The sequence below is a fragment of the Platalea leucorodia genome (genome assembly GCF_965183815.1).
Source record: "Platalea leucorodia genome assembly, chromosome: 3".
In the NCBI taxonomy this organism is placed as follows: Eukaryota; Metazoa; Chordata; class Aves; order Pelecaniformes; family Threskiornithidae; genus Platalea; species Platalea leucorodia.
In genome coordinates, this window is record NC_138825.1 from 86,782,215 (window position 1) to 86,805,307 (window position 23,093).

General features: G+C 45.1%; 1 protein-coding gene across 1 annotated transcript in view; it reads left to right on the top strand.

Moving 5' to 3' along the window:
- Nucleotides 1-23,093, top strand: part of BACH2 (BTB domain and CNC homolog 2) — a 146,643-nt gene that overhangs the window by 93,552 nt on the left and 29,998 nt on the right. Inside the window, exon 4 of the mRNA XM_082306348.1 lies at nt 4,776-5,030. Coding sequence (XP_082162474.1) covers nt 4,788-5,030 — 243 coding nt within the window. The 5' untranslated portion in view covers nt 4,776-4,787. The remainder of the gene's footprint in view (nt 1-4,775; nt 5,031-23,093) is intronic.

A 23,093-nucleotide genomic window follows, 5' to 3' on the forward strand; every position in this document is an offset into this window, starting at 1 on the left:
GCTCAGTACTATATCCAGTCTAGTTTTGAAAACCTCCAAGGATGGAGATGACACAGCCTCTCCAGGCAACCTGTTCCTCAGTTTTTTCTTTTGTTCAGTCTAAACCTCTGTTGTTTCAAATTGCTCCCATTGTCTGGCTCCATCTTCTCAATGACCTCGCTGCAGGTAGTGGCAGGCTGCTATTAGGGCCCTGGTACGCCCAGGCAGTCTCCCATCCAAGTACTAACTGTACCCGACCCTACTTTAGCTTCGGAGATCAGCCAAGCTCAGGCGTGTTGCATGGCAAGGCCATAAGCAGATGTGGGCTGTTGGTACTGCTGCTGTTTCACATCTGGAGGAATTTCCCTGTTTCCCTGTTAACCTGCTGAAAATTGCCCCTGCATCCCTTCTCTGTTGAATACAGTTTAGCCTAAGTGATTTCCAGTCTGATGCAACTTCTCACCTTACGAAAACTGAGCTTCTCTGGCAGCCTTTTGTAAAGGTTTTGTCAAAGGATTTCTGAAAGTCAACACTAATTACACGTACCAGTGTTCCTCGCTGCTAATTTGACACACTTCAGGAATTCTAATAGAGCCCATCAGAGACATGACTTCCCCTTGCAGAAGCCATGCTGCTTTGTCACGATGATAATTTGCCTGGTTAAGTGCTCTGTAGCTCTGCCACGATTGAGATTTTACCTTTTCACGTAATTAACTCAGTTCTGGTGCAGGACTTTCTGGTCTATCTTGATAAGATTTTCTCTCCCCTTATGTTTCCCTTTAAAAACAGACACCACATTGCCTGCCCTCTAGTCTTGTGAGGAAGGAGCTGGTTTTTCATGATAGGTAATGTATTTTTGGTAGCAGCTCAGGCAGTGTGTTCATGAGTTCCTGGAGAGTTTTGGGCGAGTGCCAGCCAGCGGAGACGGTGTGCTGCAAACTGAGGTGATTTAGATGTTCCATGAGCAATTTTTTTGGTCTCCTGAGGCTTCGTTTCGCATGCCTCCTCCATGCTGCCCATGCAGAAGGGCTCGGTGGGATCTCCCACCCGTCACTATGGAAGGACCATGTAAGCAACGTTCCAGTTGGCTTCACTGCAGTTGCTGGCCTTTACCAGCAACTTTTTTTGGCGAGGTTTCAATGGTGCTTTCCTTGCCCACAATAGTTTGTGCCAGTTTATGGAAACTTTTGTTTCAAAGAGGCTTTTTCTGGCAGTACAGTGACCTATATGCAAACAAATGCACAGCATGTTCTTTTGAGCCAGAGAAAGGCTTGCTAAGACATTCTCTCTTCGATTTGAAGAAATACCAAGTGTGTAACAATGATTTCCATGAAGAAGGTTCTGCAAATTCAGCATAATACTGAATTCAGCAAAAAATTATGCGGTTTGAATTAACACTGTATAAAAGACTTCCAGCCCGAGTTGCCTCAGAGTTCAGAGTTAATACCCGATCCTTGCTTTTCTCTTCCGAGGAGAGGGAAAAAAAAAAATGTTGAATTCTGCTAATTTTCTTGCTACTACATGGCAAAGCCCTACGGTGACCTTTTCTCTTTGCACTCTAAACCCTTTCCCTGTGAAAATGAACAATACACTTCCCAGTGCAGGGTTGCACCATCTTGCTCCTGTCCTGCAGGATAAAGCCCTCTCAGAGAGGAAACACCGCATGCCTGGAGGTCATTCAGTCCATGGCAGATCGTGGAAAAGGGAAGACCGTAAATCACTTGTGTTGAAACATTAAAAGCTGATAAATAGGTGGTCCTGAGCCATAGCCCAGCCCTGGCTTCCCTGTGCGCAATGCAGGGCTCGGGGTGCTTCCTGGAGCGGCCAGGGGCACGGCTAGGGGAAGTCTGCGTCGGGCTGAGATTGCAGCCGCCAGCCATGGCATCCACGTGGGCTTTCAGCGACTGCGGGAAGGGGCACGGCATGGATCTGCTTTTGGGAAGCCCCTGGAGTCACAACGGTAGCTAAAGACTGCAGGAGCCTTGGGAAAGCATGGCGATATAAGCAGCTGGGTGGAGGTTCTTCCCAGGAGCGTAGCTAGGGATCTGCTGGAGTGAAGGATGCGATTTACAGCCCCAGCATCTCAGTACCACGTTGGTCAGGTTTCCTAGCATAGAAGACAGGCTTGCTTGCCAGCGGGGAAATACACCGTGGTATTTTCAGCACTTCACAGGGCATGCAATGAATTTTTTTAGAAAAATACACTTGATGAGAGCTGTAGTTAAAAAGTGGGAAATTACTAATTAGTAACCAAGTAATTCAGGGTTTGATTCACATAAATTGCACTATTACTGTAAAAAAGGATTGCAATTTCAGGCAAACAGTGGTTTTTGTTTTTTTTAAAAAAGGCACTGAAAATATAATTGATGTTCTGTTCATTACCTGCCAGGTTTCAGGTTTCTTGTACATTTTTTCATCATCTGAGACATTACAGGCATAAGACATGCCTGGAAAAAAAGAAAAAAAAAAAATGAATGCTTTCCTCTTTGCATTGTCATTTGCAACTCTCAGGTTTTCCCACTAGGTTGTTCTTGTAAACTCTTGCATTTCATAGCACGCAAGAGTGACCACTTAGAACATCATTATAACACTATCATTAGCATCAGCGTTCAGTTACACAGAAAGCTATGAGTGGGATGAGCTAAGTATCATTTTCTCTTTTACCTTACTGTAGTGCTAATAAAATGATTGCTGTCAATTCTTCTCGTTAGTCTCAATTTGGGAGGCAAAAAAAAAAAGAAATGTCTCCTGATTAAGAAATACAACAGGTAGCATAAAAATTCCCACAGTGTCTCCCTCCCTTACCTGTGGGCAGATCAATAAGCAGGTTTGTATCTTCTCTCTAGGTGTGAAGTTGGTGAAGGGCTAATGGATACTGGGTTCGTTGGTTGGTCGTTTTTTTCTGTTTATGTAGGCATTTCAGCTGGGTACGGAGAAGTGTAGCATGAGTCAGCAGTAAATACTGAAAATACCAGTAAAAGAGAAGCTGTAAGCATCCCATGAAGAATTCCAGTAATATTATAATTTTGTAACATTGGCAAAAAAACCACCTATTTTGTAGAAAGAGTCATCATAGCCACTAGCTTAAAAATACTCCTATAACGGTGAGAAGATAGAGTTATTTTTGAGAAGTCTAGTAAATACTTACAAGTACTTACTTGTACAAGTAACAAGCAGGTCCATTTTTGTCTAGATTATTAGTATCTTTCAAATGACACTGTAGGAAACTGGTACACTGGCTTGAACACATGACGAGAAATAGTTTGAAGTCATGTTGTGTCTACATGTGTACCTGTATATTGTACTAGCAAAGGAAAATGCTGCAAAGAACCACATTAAAAAGTGGCAGAGGAGGAATTTTGCTTCCACTTTCTGCAGTGGTCAGATATTTGCAGTGCAGCAGTATAATACCAAAATATGCCTGTCTGTTACCCTTAGCCCTGTATGCCTCTGAATCTTATCCCTCAGAAGGCAGTTGTTGTTTGGAAAAATAATTCCTTAAAATACTTGAACTTTGTGTGTTTGCACGACTTTCCTTTCGGCAGCAGATAGAATACATACAAATAATCCCTTTTCCCCATGTAAGCCTTGAAACAAGTGTGTTCGGTTTGTTTTGGCGTACATAGCGTGTTCAGACACAGCACAGGCTTTTACAGTTTCCTACTCAGGGAAACTGAAATGGGAAAATCATGCAAAGAGGATTCAGTGTGGTGCTGGGCAGAAAGTTTTGGGTAAGAGAAGAATTACTTCAATGTGTCCAAGAGCAAAAGGGGGTCATGCAGTGTTGGGTGCTGGGGCAAGCTGACCCACCACCACCACCGCAAGTCCCATTCCCGTGTTCCCAGGCGATGCTGGTTGCAGCAACTGCAGAACAGCAGGCAGGGAACTTCGTAGCTCAGACAGTTGTAACAGGTGTCTTACATCCTTCCAGTCTCTGCTCTGCTGTCCAGAGGGGGAGACTTATCTGCAGGCAGGAGTGGCCCCAGCACCCACGTGCTGCCCTGCCACCCAGGGCTGGACCTTCACACAGGCTGGGGGATTTTCTTGGGTCTGGAATTCAGAAACTGCTCTTTTCTGTAAATGACATTAAACTGCTGGTGAAGGTGTGTTGCTTTAGCCATACCTGGAAATGAATTTCTTCTAAGCCACTGAACATCTCTCTTTCCCCCTTAAGGCTTAAAATAGCTCTAATTCTGATTGATTGAGAGATGAGGTCACTGTAGTTAGTGGCTGGTCTTCGTCGGGTACAGTTCCACCTTGCCTTTCACTTGAGTGGAGGTCATCAGCATAAACACGCAGCGCTGCCTGTCCGCTGGAGAATAGGCTGGGGTTTTGAGGGTTTTTTCCCTTAATCTGAAAATAACAGAAGCAAGCACAAAGCCCTTTTTTCACTATTAGAAGACCTGACAGTCACTCTTGCTTTTTTTGCTAAAATCTTCTAAAATTTCCCATGTCACCATGTTATTGCCTCTACTAAATCGAAAATCGTAGATGCGTAGTAGGTGGTTGAAGGAAAGCACTGTGCAGTCCATCTAAACCATACCTTGGTTTTGAGGGGGGAAGTCAAGGAGGGGTTAGGTAATTGAAGCACGGCGGAGTGAAAGCCAGTGGCAACGAACACCCTTCCCCGCACCTTTCCCAGGCAACTTGCTCAGATTTAAGAATTAATGGGCTGCTTGGCCATGGTCCTGGGGTACCCAGAAAACGGGCAGCATCCCGCCACGCTGCATTCACCCGGCGGCTGCATTGCTCCTCACTGCCTTGTTTGTGTTTTCTTCCTCCCTTCTCCCCTGCAGGGTGTGAACGGCATGTCTGTGGATGAGAAGACTGACTCCCCCATGTATGTGTATGAGTCAACGGTGCACTGTACCAATATTCTCCTCTGCTTAAATGACCAGCGGAAGCAGGACATTCTCTGTGACGTGACGCTGATCGTGGAGGGGAAGGAGTTCCGCGCCCACCGGGCTGTGCTGGCTGCCTGCAGCGAGTACTTCTTGCAGGCCTTGGTAGGGCAGACGGAAAATGACCTGGTGGTCAGCCTGCCGGAAGAGGTACAGTATGTCGCCGTGCCCCCACCATAAACACGAGCCCCCTCCGTCCTGCGCGGTGAGGAAGACCTCCGCGGTCCGCTAAGGTGGCCAAGGGGAGCGCGGCACGGGTGTCAGTGCCTACCCCGGCATGGCTCTGGATGTGGTTTTTGTGTTTGGGTGGGTTGCGAATCACTGAAGGATGGACATGTTCACGCCACCCTTCCTCACCAGCGGTAACTCCTAATGGTTGTGGCAGCAAAGCTTTTAGATGCTTCAGCTCGCCTTTCTTGCCGCCACCGAGGGAGTCGTACCCAGACGCTTCATTACTGTAGCCTCGTTCAGGGCATTATCAGGACCTTGATATTCTTCTGCTCTTCCAGACAGGAAATCTGAAAGGGGTAATTTGGCTGCTAGACAGCAGGTTATTGGTGAAAAATCATTTGTGCTGTCATGTTGTTGGGAGTCTCGTTGCTGTCCACCCCTCTCCAGCAGCTCATATCCTGGTCCTCCTCTTTCCCCTCTTCTGCACCTCATTCAGCCTTGCTTCCTCTCGCCTCCCCTCACGACGAGTTTGGGATTTAACTGCTTTGGGCCACGTGTTTTCCACTGAGAAACCATGAACACAGTCTGCCAAAAAGCAGGGTTTTTCTCATGCGGCATGGCTCCCACAGCAGGAAGCCAAGGGACGTAGAAAATACATACCTCACTGGAAAGTTTACTTTATTTTACCACAAAATCTCACTGGCTGGCTTCCACCCCCACTGTAATTTCCTCACAGCCATACGGCCGTGACAGCACAGCTACCATAGGGCACGCCGGTGGCTTTGCTGCCCACAGAGGGGAGAAGTGTGCCTGCTGGCCAGGGCTGCCGTCACCTTCTGCCTTGGCAGTGCCAGCCCGGCATCTCCGGCTGGCATGGGTGGCATGAGAAGGGTGGTGATATATCCAGGGCATGGGATGGCAGTCACTCTGTGGGAAGGTACCCTGGCATACAGAGGGTTTTTCACCATCATTTGCTTAACGCCCATGAAGAAGCACAATGTGTTTTTGACTGATGACAGGTCCCGAAGTGTCACACACAGTTTTTCCCCCTCTCTGGTTTAGCTCTCCAGAGACTTCAGCGTCGTCGTGATGTTGTCACGGCACAAGTTGGAGAGCATCAGAAGAAGTAGGTCACCGGGTGTGACTTCATGAGTCTTGACGCTGAATATTACTCATGAAGAAGTTTCAACCCAGACATTTTTGCATAGGAGTTAGAGATAACACAGAGGACGCACTAGGATGCGCACTATGATTCTGCCATGTCCACTAATAATTTCCAGCGGAAGAATCGAGTCTCAGTCAGTGTCGCATAGCTTTCGCACTGCAAAGCAAGGGCAGGAGCAGAGAGGTGACAAAACGTGCCCGGGGGTGCACAGGTACAAAGAGGCAGGAGAGTATCGGTGCAGAAAAATAACTGAAATTCAAATAAGCATATACAAGAGTGACTGAGATGCTCAGAAGAAGGAGCCTGGCCTAAAGGAGGAGAAGACAAGACCGCGGCAGGTTCATACTGCTGGCATGACAACTGCGACATGCTACAGCTCTGTGTAGGCAGAGGAGATGAAACGGCTGAGAGGAGGAGTTTCTCTTTAATACTAAAAGACAGTGTTGACGCAAGCATTGATTGGTTTCAACTGGCTTTTAGTAAAAGTAGATTGGAAATGAGCAGATTTCTAATCACAGCACTGGTGAGGTGCTGAGCCGCAGGCCAGCGGGAGGAGCAGGGTGGTGGAGGGATCATGACGTGTCTGTACTTGGTGACCCAGTCCTTTGTTCATATAACACTAAAGATTTAAAACACAAAAGTTTGTCTTTCTGTGTGTTTTATATGAGAGACTATGTAAAAAAAATTCCTCCAGTCCAACCATAAATGATTTCTAGTTAAGTGAATCCCCTTTGGAGAAATGAAATACTGGAGTTTTACATTTTAGAATGTATCTCAATGAAAGATGAAAAAGATTTAGTGACTTAGGGTTACACTGGCTGCTGTTACAGCTCCAGGGAGGTCCGTGGATTTGCAGAAGCAGTGAATCTAGTTCTCAAGGTTTTTCCCAGTACTCCGAAATTGTCACGCTTCACCTAAGACCACCACTGTTATTTTGCCACATGCTTCTATTAGTTGTAGAGCGCCAGGGCTTTAATTTTCTCATCCTGGAAGAGAACTCTCTTAGCCTATTAAAAAAGATACCTACAGTTACCAATGCTTACTTGTACAGGTATTTTCCACATGCAAATTAATTGCTGTTAACTGCATTGCATCTAATTTGCTCGGTGGCTACTTTATTTGAATAGCTATATGTGAGGTGGTCAGTTAAATAATTGCCTCACAAATGCTAGTCACTTGGGGTAAAGAGAGCTGCCTGATGAACTCTGTTATGCCTCAGTTATTCCTTGGTTAAGGCGCCCGTCTCTGCTTCTGGCATTGCTTTGCTTCAGGGTCCTGGGCACTTTGGTAGGTGCCTGTCCATGGATATGGGAAGTGCCACCAACAAAAAAGAGTGTCGGAGCTTCCCACGAAAGAAACTGAAACACTCCTGTTTTTTAAGAGCTGCTAGAGCAGGGGAAAAAAAATCTCAGTTATATTGCATTAAAAGAAGTTAGCAGGGTCTTTTCCAGTTCACAAGCCAATGGCTCTTCCCAAGGATATTGTTTTTAGTCGGTGGTCTGGAGAGCTCTGGCAGCCCATGAGTGATTTCTAACAGTATCTGTGAAAACTGACTTAATCTGTCATGTAGGGGATTATTCCGCCAGTGGAAAAAACTCAAACAAAAGTCGAAAGTTAACGTCCTGAGCCAATACTTTTTTCAGGCTTAGAGACAATTTATGTTGGCATATAGTTGTTACAGAAAAACAGAGATCGAAAATCGTTTTTAAATATAGTTTTCACAGTTCAAAACTTTTTTGAAGGTGACGTTCACTGCTAAATTAACAAAGATATTTTTAAGTCAACCATGCGAGCATTGCATTTTAAGTTCTGGCGTGGTTTGAAAACTGCTAAATTATGCAATTGTGGAGAAGGGGCATTATTATTATTTCTCAAAGGTTTGATGTTGGAGCTGGATAAAGCTTTATATATAAAGCTTTTACACTCATGTAATGTTGGTGTGAGGGAGCTTAACATCAAACCAAAAGAACTTATTTTTGATTATTCAAAGGAGTAAATCTGCCTCTGAAGTCTGAATTGCAGACTTTTTTTTTTTTCCTGTATAGCATGTTGGGGTCTGTTTGTTAATCTGGCATCCAGACATTGTTAACTGTTGTCTAGCTAAATAGTGAACAGATGTTTTTTACATTATTTCTTGTTTATATCCAATTACAAGTGAGAGCAGTCTTTATGATATGCCAGTCATTTCAGTAGGGAGACATAGTGCACACACAGAATTGAGACTAGTTGAACTTATAGGGTTTTAAACCGCTGCAAAACCTTGTGTTAGACATTTTGGGCTAGTTCAAGCGTGACTTAATGTGCCTCAGTTCAAACCTTTTCCTAATCAACTTAAACTAAGTCAGTACAGAGCTAATTCTGCACTGATTGAAGAGTTTCCATAAACCCTTTTGTACTAGCCTCAGTAATTTGATTTTGTGCTACACCTTTTGTTAAAGCATTTTAGTGTGTAGATAAGCGCTTGGAAAAACAGCCCCATAATAACAAGGGCTCGCATGTGGCCATGGTGTGTGAAGTATCAGCCCTCAGAGCAGAGTTAGAGGAATGGAGTGTGTCAGCTGCCTACAGCTAATAAAAAAGGACCCCATTAGCTCTTAACTTCTATGCTTTTCTCTTCATTTGCAGTTTTTGGTAAACAACAAGAACCTCGCCTGCTTTTCACCCAGGGTATTTTTCAGCAATTGTACAGTTTTCCTCTAGCAGCTGCTGTTAAATGCAACCCAAAATTAATATTTTCCAAGAGCTGAGTTTTGAGCTGTAAAGTTACTCATTCACTCCATACCCCTAACTGTTGTTTTGTTTTATTTAATCATGAAAACTGGTCTTCCTTCCTTTAACAAGGCACTTAATTAAGCTTTTAATTCATGATAAGAAGTTAAATGGCACTTATGAGGCTTTTTTAATGGTTTCCACTTCCCATCCAGATTACAAAAAAAGGTGTGATAGAGAGAGAGACACGGCTGTCAGCCAGGGGTATTGTAGGTCATGCCAATATTAGCTGGCAGCAGGCCATTATCCAATTAACATTGCTTCATCGCTGCAAGTAATAGCTCTCGAGTAGATGATTGAGTCATTCATGCTGTAGTGGTACTCTACGTTACTTGAGAAGGAGCCAGTGCTTCATCGAATAGGCTTTTTATTCGCTATTATTACCTGCCTGGCTTTGCTAATACAAGTGCACAGCGAGTCTGTATGGGCAAGCTGGAAGCTGGGCACTGGACAGAGGAGCATCGTCGGTGCAAACACCTTATTCACTTGGTTTTCTGAAAGCTGAGGTTGCGGTTAAATGGTGAAAAGGCAGAAACAGCAACAACAAATAAAACCCTTCGGTTGCATTAGATTCCTACAGCTTAGAAATGAGATTCCCCGCCTTGCTTGCGTTTTTTTTACTTTGCAGTGTACATTTGAAAAAGCCTTCACCTGGTCATTCCAGCCATGTGAGCACCAAATGCCTTTCTCCCTGGTGAAGTTAAACACAGGTCTTCTGAAGTAGTAGACCAAGCTTTCTCTAGCACTGGTCTGATACTATCCTTTCTGTTATAAAACCATCTTCCTTCTCAAGTAGGTTGGTTAGTTTTACCTATAACCCTCAAATTTCTTGACTCTGTTTCAGAGTGGTTACTGGTAACTTTTTTTAGTGCAGTGAACTATATCTACTGGAAATGTTGCCTTCCAAAAGGATTGAAAATGGAGTTGTCTGTGGCTTACAAATCTTTGAAGGGGCAAAGGGAAGCAGCGTCTCTTTTAGGAAGAGGGGGTGGGATGTGCTTGGGGAGCTTTTTTGTTTGTTTATCCGCACAGCTCTTTTCTTTGCTATTAAGAGAATGGTGTTCAACGTAGATGTTAGCACACACCATGGGCTGAATTTCTCTGCGTTCTTACTGCTTTACCACTCCCTGACAGCTGCTGCGAAACCTGCCATTTCCCCATGAGGTCTAGCCCTGTGAAATCTGTCATCTGCTTCTTCGGTTGACGTGGGTTAACTCCCTCACCCGGTTACTCTTTGCAAGGAGAAAGGCAGGACGGGATCTCGATTCGGATTCAAGGCTGGCAAAAGCTGAGTATGTTGGAAAGTGAAGGCATGCGGCACCCTGGGTGGGACTGAGCCAGGCATCTAACATTAGTATGGCTCGTAGCTGACAGGGAGGAGAAATACTGGCAGCTGCTAACCATCCATGCCAACCCGCCAGCCTGAGGGAAAAATGCTGGGAATTAGCCAACAAAAGATGATTGCACTGAGGAGAAAATCAAAGGCAGGATGCAGGAGGTCAACTATTACATACCCTGCTGGCTAAAGGCAATTACTATTCCTTTTTATCTCTCTAGAAATAAACGATATTCTCTTACTTTGTCTCTTTCCTTTCTGTGTACTGTGTATATGTATGAATATAGTATCTTTAAGGAATGCAGGGACTGAGCTGGGAGCGCTCTGCACAGGAGCGTGGAGTGGAAGAGGAGATAAATGTGGGAAAGAGGAGCAAAAGGGCAAGAAGAAAATGTCTGCTTGGAAGTTTGTTTCCCAGCTGGAAGGATGTTATTACACAGTAGGGAACAGCAAAAGACCCTTTTTCTTTGGCACCCCAGAGATGTATTAGGAGTAGCTAAGGTTAGTTCTTACAGAATGGGAAGCATTAATGTGGTTTTCTTTTTACATGACTATCAACCATTGATGTTCCTCACAGCACTGGCCAGAATTAATTCTGCTTTGGCTCAGGAGGCAGCACTGACCTGAAAGTCTTCCTGAAAGCCACCACCCCCTTCATCTGCAGAGCTTTTTGTAGTGGCAAGAGGTTGTAACCATCAGGCTTGCTTCAAACTCATTTACACCTCAGCCTCACCTCAGCAATGCCACTTCAGTGAGTCTGTATGGATGAAAGTTGGGTCTTTGGTTTCCGAAATTCCTTCTAGGGAATGTGGTTTTTTTCATGCTGATTCACAGTGCTGACACTGCACAGAATGATGACTGGAGGCTGCGGATCCGTAGTGAGAGTAAAACTGAGCATTTGGATACTTTTTGAGGTCTTACATGACACGATACTAATTCAGGTGAAACCATGAGACAGAAATGCACATCGTTTTGTATGTGTCGCATATGTAGCACAGTACAAGGTACAAACGACGTATTTTGTTTCTAGCAGGTGAGCGAGAAAACAGAAATGAGACCATCAAGATGCAATATGAAATTCCATCCATGTCTCACTGCAAAAGCTTCCGGCACTGCCTGGTTTTTCATGCCTCAAGTATGATGCGGAAACTACCCACATACTTTTCATTCCACATGGTGTAGCTTCCATTATTTTCTGATGAGGGCTGTCTCGCTATTGATAATTCTTCTCTGATCTTTTCCAGTGGAAAAAAATGAAATACATCTCTGTTGTATTGTGGGGAGAGCTAGGCTGAAAAAAGTGAAACAAAAGCTGTGCATACATGCATGGTAAGGGGAGAAAATCTTGCACTAACTTCTTTACCCTCCCTTTGGCGGTAGTTGTACTATTTATTTCTTTATTTGAGTAAGCATATAAAAATGTACTGTCGAAGGGGATATGGAGATGAATGCGCAGAATGAAATTCACCACTGCGATAAGTGGACTCAATTTCGTTGCCTTTGTTAGACTCCTGCGTGCCGCTAGTGCTAAATCAGGCTGATTGACTGTGATTGCACTCACTATTGAAAAGGCAGTTTGCAGTGTGGAAACTTTCTCGCTCAAACATGACAAACATAATCTAAAATGTAAAAGATGTCCCGAAGAGTAAGTGTTAGAGGTAGACTATGCTAAGGGCATGAGCAGAAGCAATAAGCATGTGTAACAGGAGGTGTGTTTTGTTTTGTTTTGTTTTGTTTTTTGTTTTAATTTGGGAATTTTTTTGCTGTATTCAAATATATATGTGGGCATGAATGAAAGTGAGGTGGCTGAGCCATGACTGCACCTCAACACTGTGAGCCCTCTGGCCCTGCAGACTGAAAGATCTCCTCTTCTCCCCCTCCACCTTTGATTCTCTTACCTTTGCTTTTTCTCTCTCTAAAAAAGCTTTGAATTTCTTTAATGCCAGCAAACTAAGTATCTGCTTTTTTAAGAGTCCAGAAATTCAGGCTGAGCATTTGCCATTTGAATAAACAGACAGATAAGGCCCAGATAAGACACCCCTCAGCTTCACCACATCAGAGGCCACAGCCTGTAAGGTACTTTCTGATCCCAGTATCAAGCTTTGTTTCGTTAGCGTTCCCAAGACTCGAAGAAGATAAGGTTTTATCTCCGTACAGCACTTTCTGACAAGGATTCCCCAGTGAATAATGTCAGACCGACTGTTTTTCTCGGTTACCAGTGAAATTGAGCATGTTATGGGGTGGAATATGGCATGTATTCAAATGATGCATTGCAGCAGTCAACAAACATTAAGGCTAGGAAGTATGGTTCAACTTGGAAGTGAAATACGGGTTTTAGGTGAGCAGAAGGCAATTGAATCGTTCTAGGATTTGGGAATGAGATGCTCTTTGTGAATTTCACGGGCAGTCTGTCGGGTTTTTTAGAGGAACAAGTAGACACACTTTCTGTTACATGTTCGATGCAAGCTCTGAAGAGAGAAATGGCTGGATTATTCCAGGACTTTTGTGCAGTGCTGAATTTTCATCTGTCCCACTGTGATGGGAGACCGCCAGCAAACACCTCTGAGTTCCAGTGCAGTCTAACACTACTAAAAGCTGTGTCCTTGGGCACTTTATTTACTTTCATAAAATAAATAAATAGGAGCAGCTGTACTTAGTCAAACTACAGATCCATCTAGCCCAGGCTTGGTTTGTTTTAAAAATGAGATTTCATTTCTCTGAAAAAGCTTGAGAGGAGGCTTGTGTGGTTGTTTAAAGACTTAAATGAAAAGAAAGTATCAGGCGTATCTCTAGAAAGCGTGTTCTAATTTACTGGGGAAAGATATCATGAGAGCCACTGGCAGTTGTTTTGAAACGAGATTAAAATCGACTGAAAAATTTGGCATCTGTTTTTAGCAACAAACTGCTCACTGATGTGTATAACTGCACATTGTTTCATAACTGTAAGGCAAATGGCCTTGGAGAGGGACAAGCTTTAGACACCCCTTGAAGAAGTTTCGTGCTCAGTACAGATGTAGTTGAGTGGAATTTAAGATCCTAAGATAGCATAGATCAGATTTGCTAATAAACCTTTCTGTCCTTCAGTTTGCTTAATCTGACCTCCTAAAAGCGGAGGGCATCAAAGTGTGCGGTTAAGTGTAACTATCTCTTTCCCACACACAGAAGTAGTTGAGAATGTTTTTTAATTTTTGTTTTGTATTTGGGAATTTTTTTTTTTTTTGCTTAAAGTTTGCACAATACATCTTTTAGGTCACTTAAGAGCCAGTGATGGAGGCTTTAGAAGACTTTGCGAAGAAGGGAAGGTTAATTCATAATTGAAATGGCACTAGGAATTTCTTGCCGTGACCCAGGGACTGCTGCTGTCTGGGGGGGTCCACAGTTAAAATAGCCTTAGTTGGGCTGAGAATGGCAGAGAATCACGGTACAGCTCTTTGAGTAAAACTGATATATAAACAAGGTGTCACCAAACAGCTGGAATTGAGAGGTATCAATCAGCTCTGAAGTTAAATAATGGTAACATAAAACCTTCAGCAGTAGATTTTTCAGGTCTCCTGTGAACAAATAAAGTACTGTCATCACCTCTCTGCGAATGCCGGGGTGGAAGCTGATGCATCAGATGGGAATTACAGCGCAGGTCTGTGCATCAGGTCAGTGATGATTAAATCACCTTGTGTGAACCGCTCAGCTATGTTTACCTCTCTCTAAACTCTCTGGTTCACATTACCCCACACGAAGGTGAACAGACTGACCCACAGCTGCTCGTCCCAGAACAACCCGTGTATCTGAACCCAGAACTTCCAGCTTATCGCTCCTCAGGTGGAGTTCTGGTCTCATTTTCTTCCCTCTGTACCTTTTAAGCATGCAGGAGGCATTGAGGGGATTTTCAGACTAGTTGCAGCATTTCTCAAGATGAATGGGGGTAGGATGGAGCCGCTCCCTGCCTTATCTGGCCGATTGGTCCTGGGTGACGGATGGGCTCTACCCTGTGTCCTCTGCTCAGTCTTCCTGCATCACCCCTGAGGTCCTGTGCACTGCCATCGATAAGAGCTGCTGAGACTACCACATCCAAGAGGAAAGTAGGCTTGGAAGCATGGAACAGATGAGAAAGAGTCTGTGAAACACTCCAAAGACTTCCAGTCCCTTACCAGGAGACTGGGGCACTTTGAGGATGCTTATTTAGGAACTTTTGCCTAAGTGCCAGAACTGTTGCAGACTCAGGTTCAAAAAGAAAGTCTTAATTTAAAAAAAGAAAATCTTGATACTTAGAGCAAGATTTAAAAACTTTTTCCTGTATTATTGTAGCTTGTGGACATCCCGTCTGTCCCAAACAATAGGTGGGTAGGTACCTAGCAAGACTTGGTCTCTTCCACTGAGAGCTAATCAGTCTTGGCAGATGGGAGCTGTGAGTTTTCAGGTCCCCAAAAACCAGGCACCTTTGTTTTGGTGTTGAAGCAACCATATTTAGTTGAATATCTATTTGGGTTTCGGAAGGCACGTGCTCCACGCCATTCCTTACAGCAGCTGCTCATCATTTCAGAAGAACACTTGAGAGAAATGGAAGTGTACAGACCTACTGTAAGAAGCAGAGAGGTTTGGCAGGTGTGACCCAAGATGGATTCAGCAGCGGCACTGTATTCTCAGTGCTTCCTTCTGCTCCCGCGGTGCCAGAGGTACTTCCCGAGGCCAGGGATGAGGTGGGTTTGTTGGGGTAGTAAAATAGAAGGGAGACCATCCAAATAAATGGATTGACCCAGAAGTGGACCTGAACAATGCTAATAGTTTAAAGAGGTGTGGGCATCCAGTCCATCAAACACTTCATAATACTTTACTTGAAGTTTGCTTGCCTTGAATTGTCATAGGACCAAATTCCCTAGTCTGTGCACATACCTCTTACTTTTTGTTCCCAGAATGGGTGGGGATGCAGTCTGTGGTACTGTTTCAAGGTAAAAAGAGTAGATTTAAAGAAAAAAAAATTGGCCGTGCGAACTTTACCAGTGCAGTTCTCAGTTTCAGGAAAAAATGCTTTTGATGAAGTGGTCCGGGATTTTTGTCAGCCTGTCAACTAGGAGGCTGAGGCTACATTTTTGGCTGTGTAAAGCTTTTGCTTGTGGGAAATGTGTTGGAGTTTTGCTTACCTTTGAAACTCAGACCTGTGGTCCTCTCTTTCAAGGGCCTGCAGCTAGTAAGAAACAAGTCTTAAACAACTCTGAAAGCAACATATCTTTCCATCTCTGACCACACAGCCGTGGTACAACATGCCTAGCCACCTCTCTCCCCAGATACACAGGCAGCCTTCAGAGAAATTTCCCTGTCCGGGGATTCTTGGTCAAGTAAAAACACAATAAGCTCAAGTTATTTCCTGTTTCTTTCAAAGGACAGGGTTGGAGCCAGTAACCTTTCAAGACAGGAAAAAGCTGGGGAAAGACAAATCCTGACAACTTCCCTTCTGCTTCCCACAGAGGACTAGTGCTCATTTCTGCTTCCGGAAGGGGAAGCTGGGCTTGAGGTGGATGGGTCTCCAGCCATTCCATCTGCCTGTTGAATTGAACTATTTTTTAACCTTATATTTATCTGACTGCAGATTTCCATGTTCCCCCATGGATGGCTTTCTGCATATGGTGTTTTTGTCTGGACATAAAGCCAAATCAAGCAGTTTCTGCCTATTCCTTGACCTTGTTAGTTTTCAGGAGACTGGACACATCAAACCAAGGCTACGTTTTAAATATCCGAAATAATTTGTCAAACGCAAGGCACAAAAAATAGAGAGTTGCCTGTCTTTTGGAAGAGCCATCTATCCTTGTCATTTTTGCCCAGTAAGCAGTAGCCATCAAGGACAAATAATATCTATACCATTGTCCAAGGAAGTGAAGAATGAAGAGTTGTCCATGACATATATAGTCATTGGGGGTATTCTACAAAGAAACTTGTTCACATTTACAAAGTCTTCATAGCATTCAGAAAGCAGAGAGAGTTGCTTTCAATAGTAGCAGAAACCTTTAAATCAATAACTCCTTTTCTTCTTTCCCTGTATTCAATATATCTCGCAGTTGGACAACTGAGAAGAACACCCAGTAAGAGCTACCTCAGGCTTGGTTTAGTTTTGCTTCTTTTTCAAAGATGAGCCTCATCCTTCTCTCATGGGATTTATTTCACTATTGTGCATGAACTTTCCAATTGCAAACCTCATTTGACAGGACATAGGCAGGTAAATTGTTAAAGACAGGCTGTTCTGGTCTGATCACGTTCTGGCCTCTGTCTTTAGCTGGTCATGCACAGCTGAGGTGACCCTAGCGGGAACCGCTGTCAGGGCTGCCGTGCTGGACCTCCTCCAAGCAGCTCTGCAGAGCAGGCGGGCGCTGCACACCACAAGCCGCTCTTCACAGCAAGCTTGGGGGGTTTCAAGTCGATCCCAGCCTTGGGGGCCCAGACTGTTTGCATCATCTACTCTTGGACTCTCAGCTTAGTTCTCAGATACAGTTTTACTCTGAATTATTTGGTGAGGTTGCAGTCCGGTTCTGAAACTGGTTTTCTGGAGAGGAGTTGCATATAGCTAAAGGAGTGTGAGAATTCATGGTCATTTCTTGTCATTGTGCTTTCTACTTCTTGGTTGAATGGTAAGGTGGTAGTAAAGACCTCTCTAAATATTCTCTTTCAGGAGTGGGTGTTTTAACTACAGGTTTCTTTTCCCAAACTGCTCGGATTGCAGGTAGAGGAAAAGAAAGGGTCAGGTGTCATATGTGTTCTTGAGAGACTTCAAAGGTGTCGTTGCTATTGTAAAGAGCGGAAGAAATCAACATCATTATGACTATTTGACCGAATTATTTCCCTCCTGCTATTAAAATTTCTTAAAGATGAGGGTTTCATGAGGCCTTTTTGTAACTAATTCTCTGTGCTATCTTTTTTTTTTTTATTTAAAGGAAGGGAGAAAGTTGTTCCATTTGCAGCTTGCAACCCTTGTCCGTCTGTCAGATGGATGTATATTTACAGGAGTTAATAAATGTCTGTTTCTAATTTCTCCCCTTTTAGAAAAAAGGTTACACCATCCTTGTCTTTGGAAAGCTTTTGGACCAGCTTGCTTTTGCATGTGCCTGCCATTTTTTGGTACCATGCCAAGCACCCTGTTGAGACTGTAGTAGTGATCGAAGGAACAGAAAGAGATTTTGAGGTTTGGAGATAAACCCTGTTCACATCACTAAAACGCTGTAAAACCTCCGCAGCAGTCTGCTGGAGAGCGGGCGGAGAGCTGGGCTCTGTATTGTGTGCTCCCCGTGCCCGTCTCTGCTGGGGTAAAACAGCTTCTGTCCTGCTGCCTTTGAACACGGGGTCCTCTGGCACCAAATGCGGGAAGGACTTGCACTCCACTCGTTCTTTAGGATAGCAACCACCCCTGGGCAGGCTGGCATTTCCTCACCCTCTTTATGCATGTAGTATTGGCAAGTAAATGCTCTTGCTCAATCCTATCAGCTGTGTATCATTCTATTCTGGGGAAGGTGAGAGCAGTGCTGGAAATGATGCAGCTCTAAAAGGTATCAGCTTTACTCCTTTTACCCCCCAGGGTTAGTCCTCGCCTTAGTTTATGCGGTAGCAAGGGGGAAGCGTCACTTTTCTAAAAAATGGAGAGCACTGAGAAATGCCATGGCTGCCCATCGAGTGAACGTATTTGTCATTTGATGTTTATATGGCTGACGAGCTCTCCGCACTTCACCAGTGCTCTGTTTTGCCAAGGTTTTTTAAAGGTCCTTGAGACGCCTTTATGGCAAATGAAGTAACCTTGGCAAGATCCTGCGTTACACCGTGCCCTGCCCAGCATTCCTGTAGTTCTTGCCATTTCCTGCCCCTTACAACACGGCTGTGGCTATGGACAGCAAGTGCGTGTTGTATTTCCCAAATGAATTACGTTTAAGATGTCTTTATCTGCGAGGGTTTTTACTGCGTGCTGTGGATTTGCACAGGGGCGAGGGGATTTTTGCTTTGTGTGACTATGTGCTGTTTTGTGGCTCTGTTTTATTTCCTCTTTCATCCTCCTCCCCCTCTCTCTTGTACCTGAAATGTTAAATTAAATCTAGCATAGCGATACGTTTAGACAGAGGCGGCACTTGGCTGTGCCAGTTCCCTAGTGGCTTTAAACTGCTGGCTGCGATACTGCAAACAAATTCAGGGCCTGGCTTGGCCAGCAGTTCCCCCCAGCTATCTCCATGTTCGCTCTCCAGGCTTTATTTTACCTACACTACTGGAGACTGTGGAGTCACAGCCTATGTCTCATTGTTATGCATGGATGGGAAATATTCCTGTACTTATTTGCATTCATTAGCTGTTGGTAGTTCCTCTGTTGAGGTCTCTAGCCTTGTTTTTACAGTGCTTTTGGCAGTGTTTCTGCACTTGGTGTGTGAATTTTTATGATCTGTTGCATGTTATTCATGCAATTTCCTGCCCTGTAATGGTATCAGTTTTCCAGACACAGAGGAATACAAACGAAAACCCAGGAGCCTGCATTAGCATAAAATGTCCCAGTTCTGTCAGTTTGATTAATTTGTCTCTTTGTCTCCACTCTATATGATAAGTGCTATTAATGGTTGCAACACTTCATATGTCAAAGTCTTTCTTCCTAATGACTTGAAAATGTGGTTTATTTCCCCCTTTTTTGTATTATTTTTCTCATTTAGCATTCCACTCGAGTATAGATTTATGCCATGCTCTTTCATTATCTTACTGGTTGCAGCACTGGAGTGATTACATATGGTGTAGGGTATGAGCAAAGATGCGATCCCAGGGGCAGCAGCTGCTGATGCAAGCTGAAAATAGATCCAGCGTATGCTCAGCACTTTTCCCAGAGGCCTTTTATTTATTAGGAACAGTCTTGGTACAGGACAGCTCGGACCCTCATTTAGCAAGATGACTTTTTGCCTTTCAAGAACAGTGCAATGACTTTGCTCTATTTACTGACTGCTGTGTAATTTTTTTTCACTGCCTCCTATCGAAGCAGTGACTTTACCTAACATAAATTGTAATATAATCCTGATTTATAATGAACTCAAGAAACGACAGGCTCCATTTGAAGTAATGGAACTTGACAGATCTAAGGTTTAAATTAAATAATCCTATTTGTAAGACAGCATTTGTACATGGTACACTGATTTAAAATGAACTTCAGTTCTTCTTCAGTGAATCCTTTACCATTCTCTCTGTTTTGCTTTCCATAGGTGCTTTTTGGGGAACAAAATTCATTTGGAGAGAGCATGTTTGTCTTTGTAAGTGTGTGTGGAACAATATGTTGGTTTCTTTCCCTTAGCAAAGAAGTTCTTATAAATTGTTTCACAGAAGAGCTCTTTAATTAAAGAGGAAAAATTAATGTAGATTACTTGTTCAGGGCAAGCCACGTCTAACCTGCTTCGGTGGCCAGAAGAGGCCAGCTGCTGAGAATGAGGAAAGGGAGGATGCTGGAGGAAAAATAGTGAGGAAGGCTGTGGCTCGACTCTTCTCCTCCAAGGAGCAGAGGTCCATCCTAGCAGTGGTTTGTATGGGGCGAGCAGATCGCCTCCTCCGAGCTGTCCTTCCCCCGCAGCTGGCAGAGGGGGACATGCGAGGACGACGTTCCCTCCTGTCTCCGCACCCTGCATTTCTTCTTCTGTCACTGCCAAACCGATGTGGGCAACGAGAGCCCCGGGGTGTGTGGGGAGGGGGGGGGTGTGCAAGTGCAAAACGAAAGGTGGTCCCGCTGCGGCCAGCTGCTCGGAGCTGGCAATAAGCGCAGAAAGGGGGGCTGGTGGAACAAAAGGCTTGTAAATGAGGAAAAGGGACCAGGCAGGGAGCATGAGATGCTGGAGAAATGATGGAAGAGAGCACAGAAAAAGGGCAGTGGGATAAAAACACTGAAGGTGCAGCGCAGGATTTTTCTGGACTAGATTGAGGGAAGCTATTTTAGAAAATGCCCCCTTCCCTTTTCTCTCACTCAGCATTGCATTTTTGCCTTCCTCTGTGGTTGCATTTAGTTGCTGCTGCCCCTGTCTGTCATCTTTCCAATTTTCCTTCGTACCTGGCTGAGATGCGGCCCTTTCCCCAGGAGCCTGACAGACGCTCTCACCCCGGGCCGGCTTTGCACGCTCAGGCAGAAACAGCCCAGCTCGTGTATTCAGCTTGCCAACGTGCCCCGTGCTAACCGTGTCACCCCAAATCATCACCTTCCCCCCAAGCCCTGACGGAGAAAATGTCGCTTTTGCATCCATTGCATTCGGGCGGCGTCGGCTGCCCTCAGCACTGGGGGCTGGGGCCAGCACACGCTCGGCGCGGCCCACGCCGCTTCCCTGCCGGCGTCCTGCCCCAGTCCTTTACTTGTGTCCCTCCCCGCCGGTGGTCAGGTCTGTTGTGGCCTCGAAGAGCTGAACAAAGCGGGAGCTTTACTTGGCGCTTTCCTGAGAAGACATCTTTAATTAGGGCTGGGTAGTTACTAATCCACAGGGCCCGGCTCGACAGAGAGTGGCCTCTCCCAAATGGTGGCTATGAGGACGGGCCGCCTGAGCTGGAGCTTCAGCGTCATGTCTGCCCTGCAGTGAGTGGTTTCAGGCCCAGGTAGCTTATTTCTCCTCATTTTAATGAGCTGCACTAACGAAGAGATGATGATGTCCAAAGGGCGACCTGCGACCTCCGACTGCCAAGGAGGGTGTTGCTTGGGTGCAGGGCCTGGAGCCTGGCCCAGGGACACGGGGCGAGAGGCTCCCGCTCCTGTCTCCTGCTCTCCAAGCGATTAAGAACTTTTTTTCCCAGTGCTTACAGGGAAGTAATAACTTCCGTTAATTAGAAACCAAGCCCGAGTTTCCCACTGCTGTCAAGAAAGGACAGGACTTGGGAGTATCATTGGGAAACGTGAGGAAAAACGAGCTCCCAAAGCCAAAGCAGTGCAGGCCGGCAGAGGAGGCGAAGGCGAGGAGGATCCACGCAGCAAACACAACATTGACATCGTGTGGGCCCTTGCTCCTTGTCTAGGGAGAAAAAGCAACGAGGCCTGAGAATAAAAATCCGTCAGGAGGTTTTAGAGTTGCTGCTGGTAGCTTGCACACTGCCCCGTCTCCCTCCTCCAACAGATGTGTGCGTGGCTACAAGCGCGGCTTTCTGTTCACTTGGAATTAATGGGATTATATACGGCGGGAAAGGAGGCGGGGTACACTGAATTCTGCAAACACAGAGCTTCAGCCTGTGCTGCTTGATCTTGAGTAAAATAAATAAAGTAAAATAGCAAGAACCAATTCCAGGATGATTCAGTATGCAAATAAACTGTTTTTCATTACTCACAGCACACATAAATGTGCACTGGTGACTGAGGCAGCAGAATAACACTTCACTGTTCATTATTTTATCAGACAGTGATAATTGTAGTTAATATTTTCTTAGTAGTGTCTCTGAGAGTTTATTTATACTGTTAATAATCTGAGCAGCTGTAATGATGCTGGCTGCCAGAGCTGTAGCCTTTTAGAAGCACTCCAGTGTGGCAATGATACGACAGTAATAGAAATTCAAGGAGAAAATGATCTTTTCGGAGCAGATGGGGCTAATTCAGTCCCTTTCACACACGTTCACGTTCTCTAGTCTCTTTCTCACACTAGCTTGCGTGGGTGCACGTGAGCATATGTAGACACACACACACACACACAAATAGCTGTAAAGTTCTGACTTCCACCCTCCCAGGACAGGGAAATCACATGTCAAGCTGGAAATGCCAGCATTTTTCTACATGGAGAGTGCTTCTAGGGCTCCTAGAGTAGATGGCATTTTCTACCCCTCACTTTCTGGGTAGATCTTAAAAATCTCATGTATGAAGTGGAAAGGGAGAAGTCAATTCCTCAGGGACAGCACAGAGCCGGACGCAGGGTTGTGGCTGCGCTGGGATGCCATTGCCCATCCTTCCCGTCCTTCCCTGCCTTCGACCACTTGGCTGCGGGGCGTTCCTGCTGAGCCTGTGCTCCTTTAGGGACTGAAAGAGCCATTTACCTTTGCTTGCGGCTGACATGAAATCTCAGCAAGATGGCAAATGCTTCTGATTTTTTCAGGTGGGATTTATGGAGCCCAGCTAACCTCTTGGGCCACTGTGGGAGGAGTTAACTACTCCTCACGGAGGACGGGAGGGGACCAACTTTGCCAGCTCAGCAGTGGCTGGTTCTTGCAAAGCTGCTTTGCTGAGTTGAGCGGACGTCATTGATGAAATGTGAACGTCAAGCAGTGGAACAAAAGCCACTGTAATCCTCAGATGTGTTAGTGGCCATGCAAGAAAAAAACTGAGGTGAATGCAGAAAAATCGCGTGTCCGAATACCGGAAATTAAAAGGCGAGGTGGGGGAGAAGGGGAAGGAAAACTGGAACAAATGCAGCATTTGGCAGTTTTTGTTTTAAAAATATGATGCCTGCAGGAAGCCGGGTTATTTATACAGTGTTTCAACCTCCCAGTTAATAATTGTAATTGCCTGGTTACCTCGTGAAAGCGCAGTAGTAAAGCCTGTGACATTCAGTTCCTTCCACAGCCCACCAAAAGCGTCTCTGGATTTGAAATGTTACGGTATTTGCTGGGCTGCGCTCTCTGCTCCCTTGGCGTAAGGATGCCAGTGATTTTATATGCTGTGCCATGCTGGCGTGCGGTCACGGGCAGTGCCGGCACCGCTGGCATCATCAGCCCCCTGGAAATCACGGCAGAGCATCCGTGAGCTGCATCAGATGTTATCCGGCCCCGTCTCCTGAGCCTGCTTCTTCTCCAGCTCCTTTGTCTTCTGATTTAGTTCTCTTCCTCG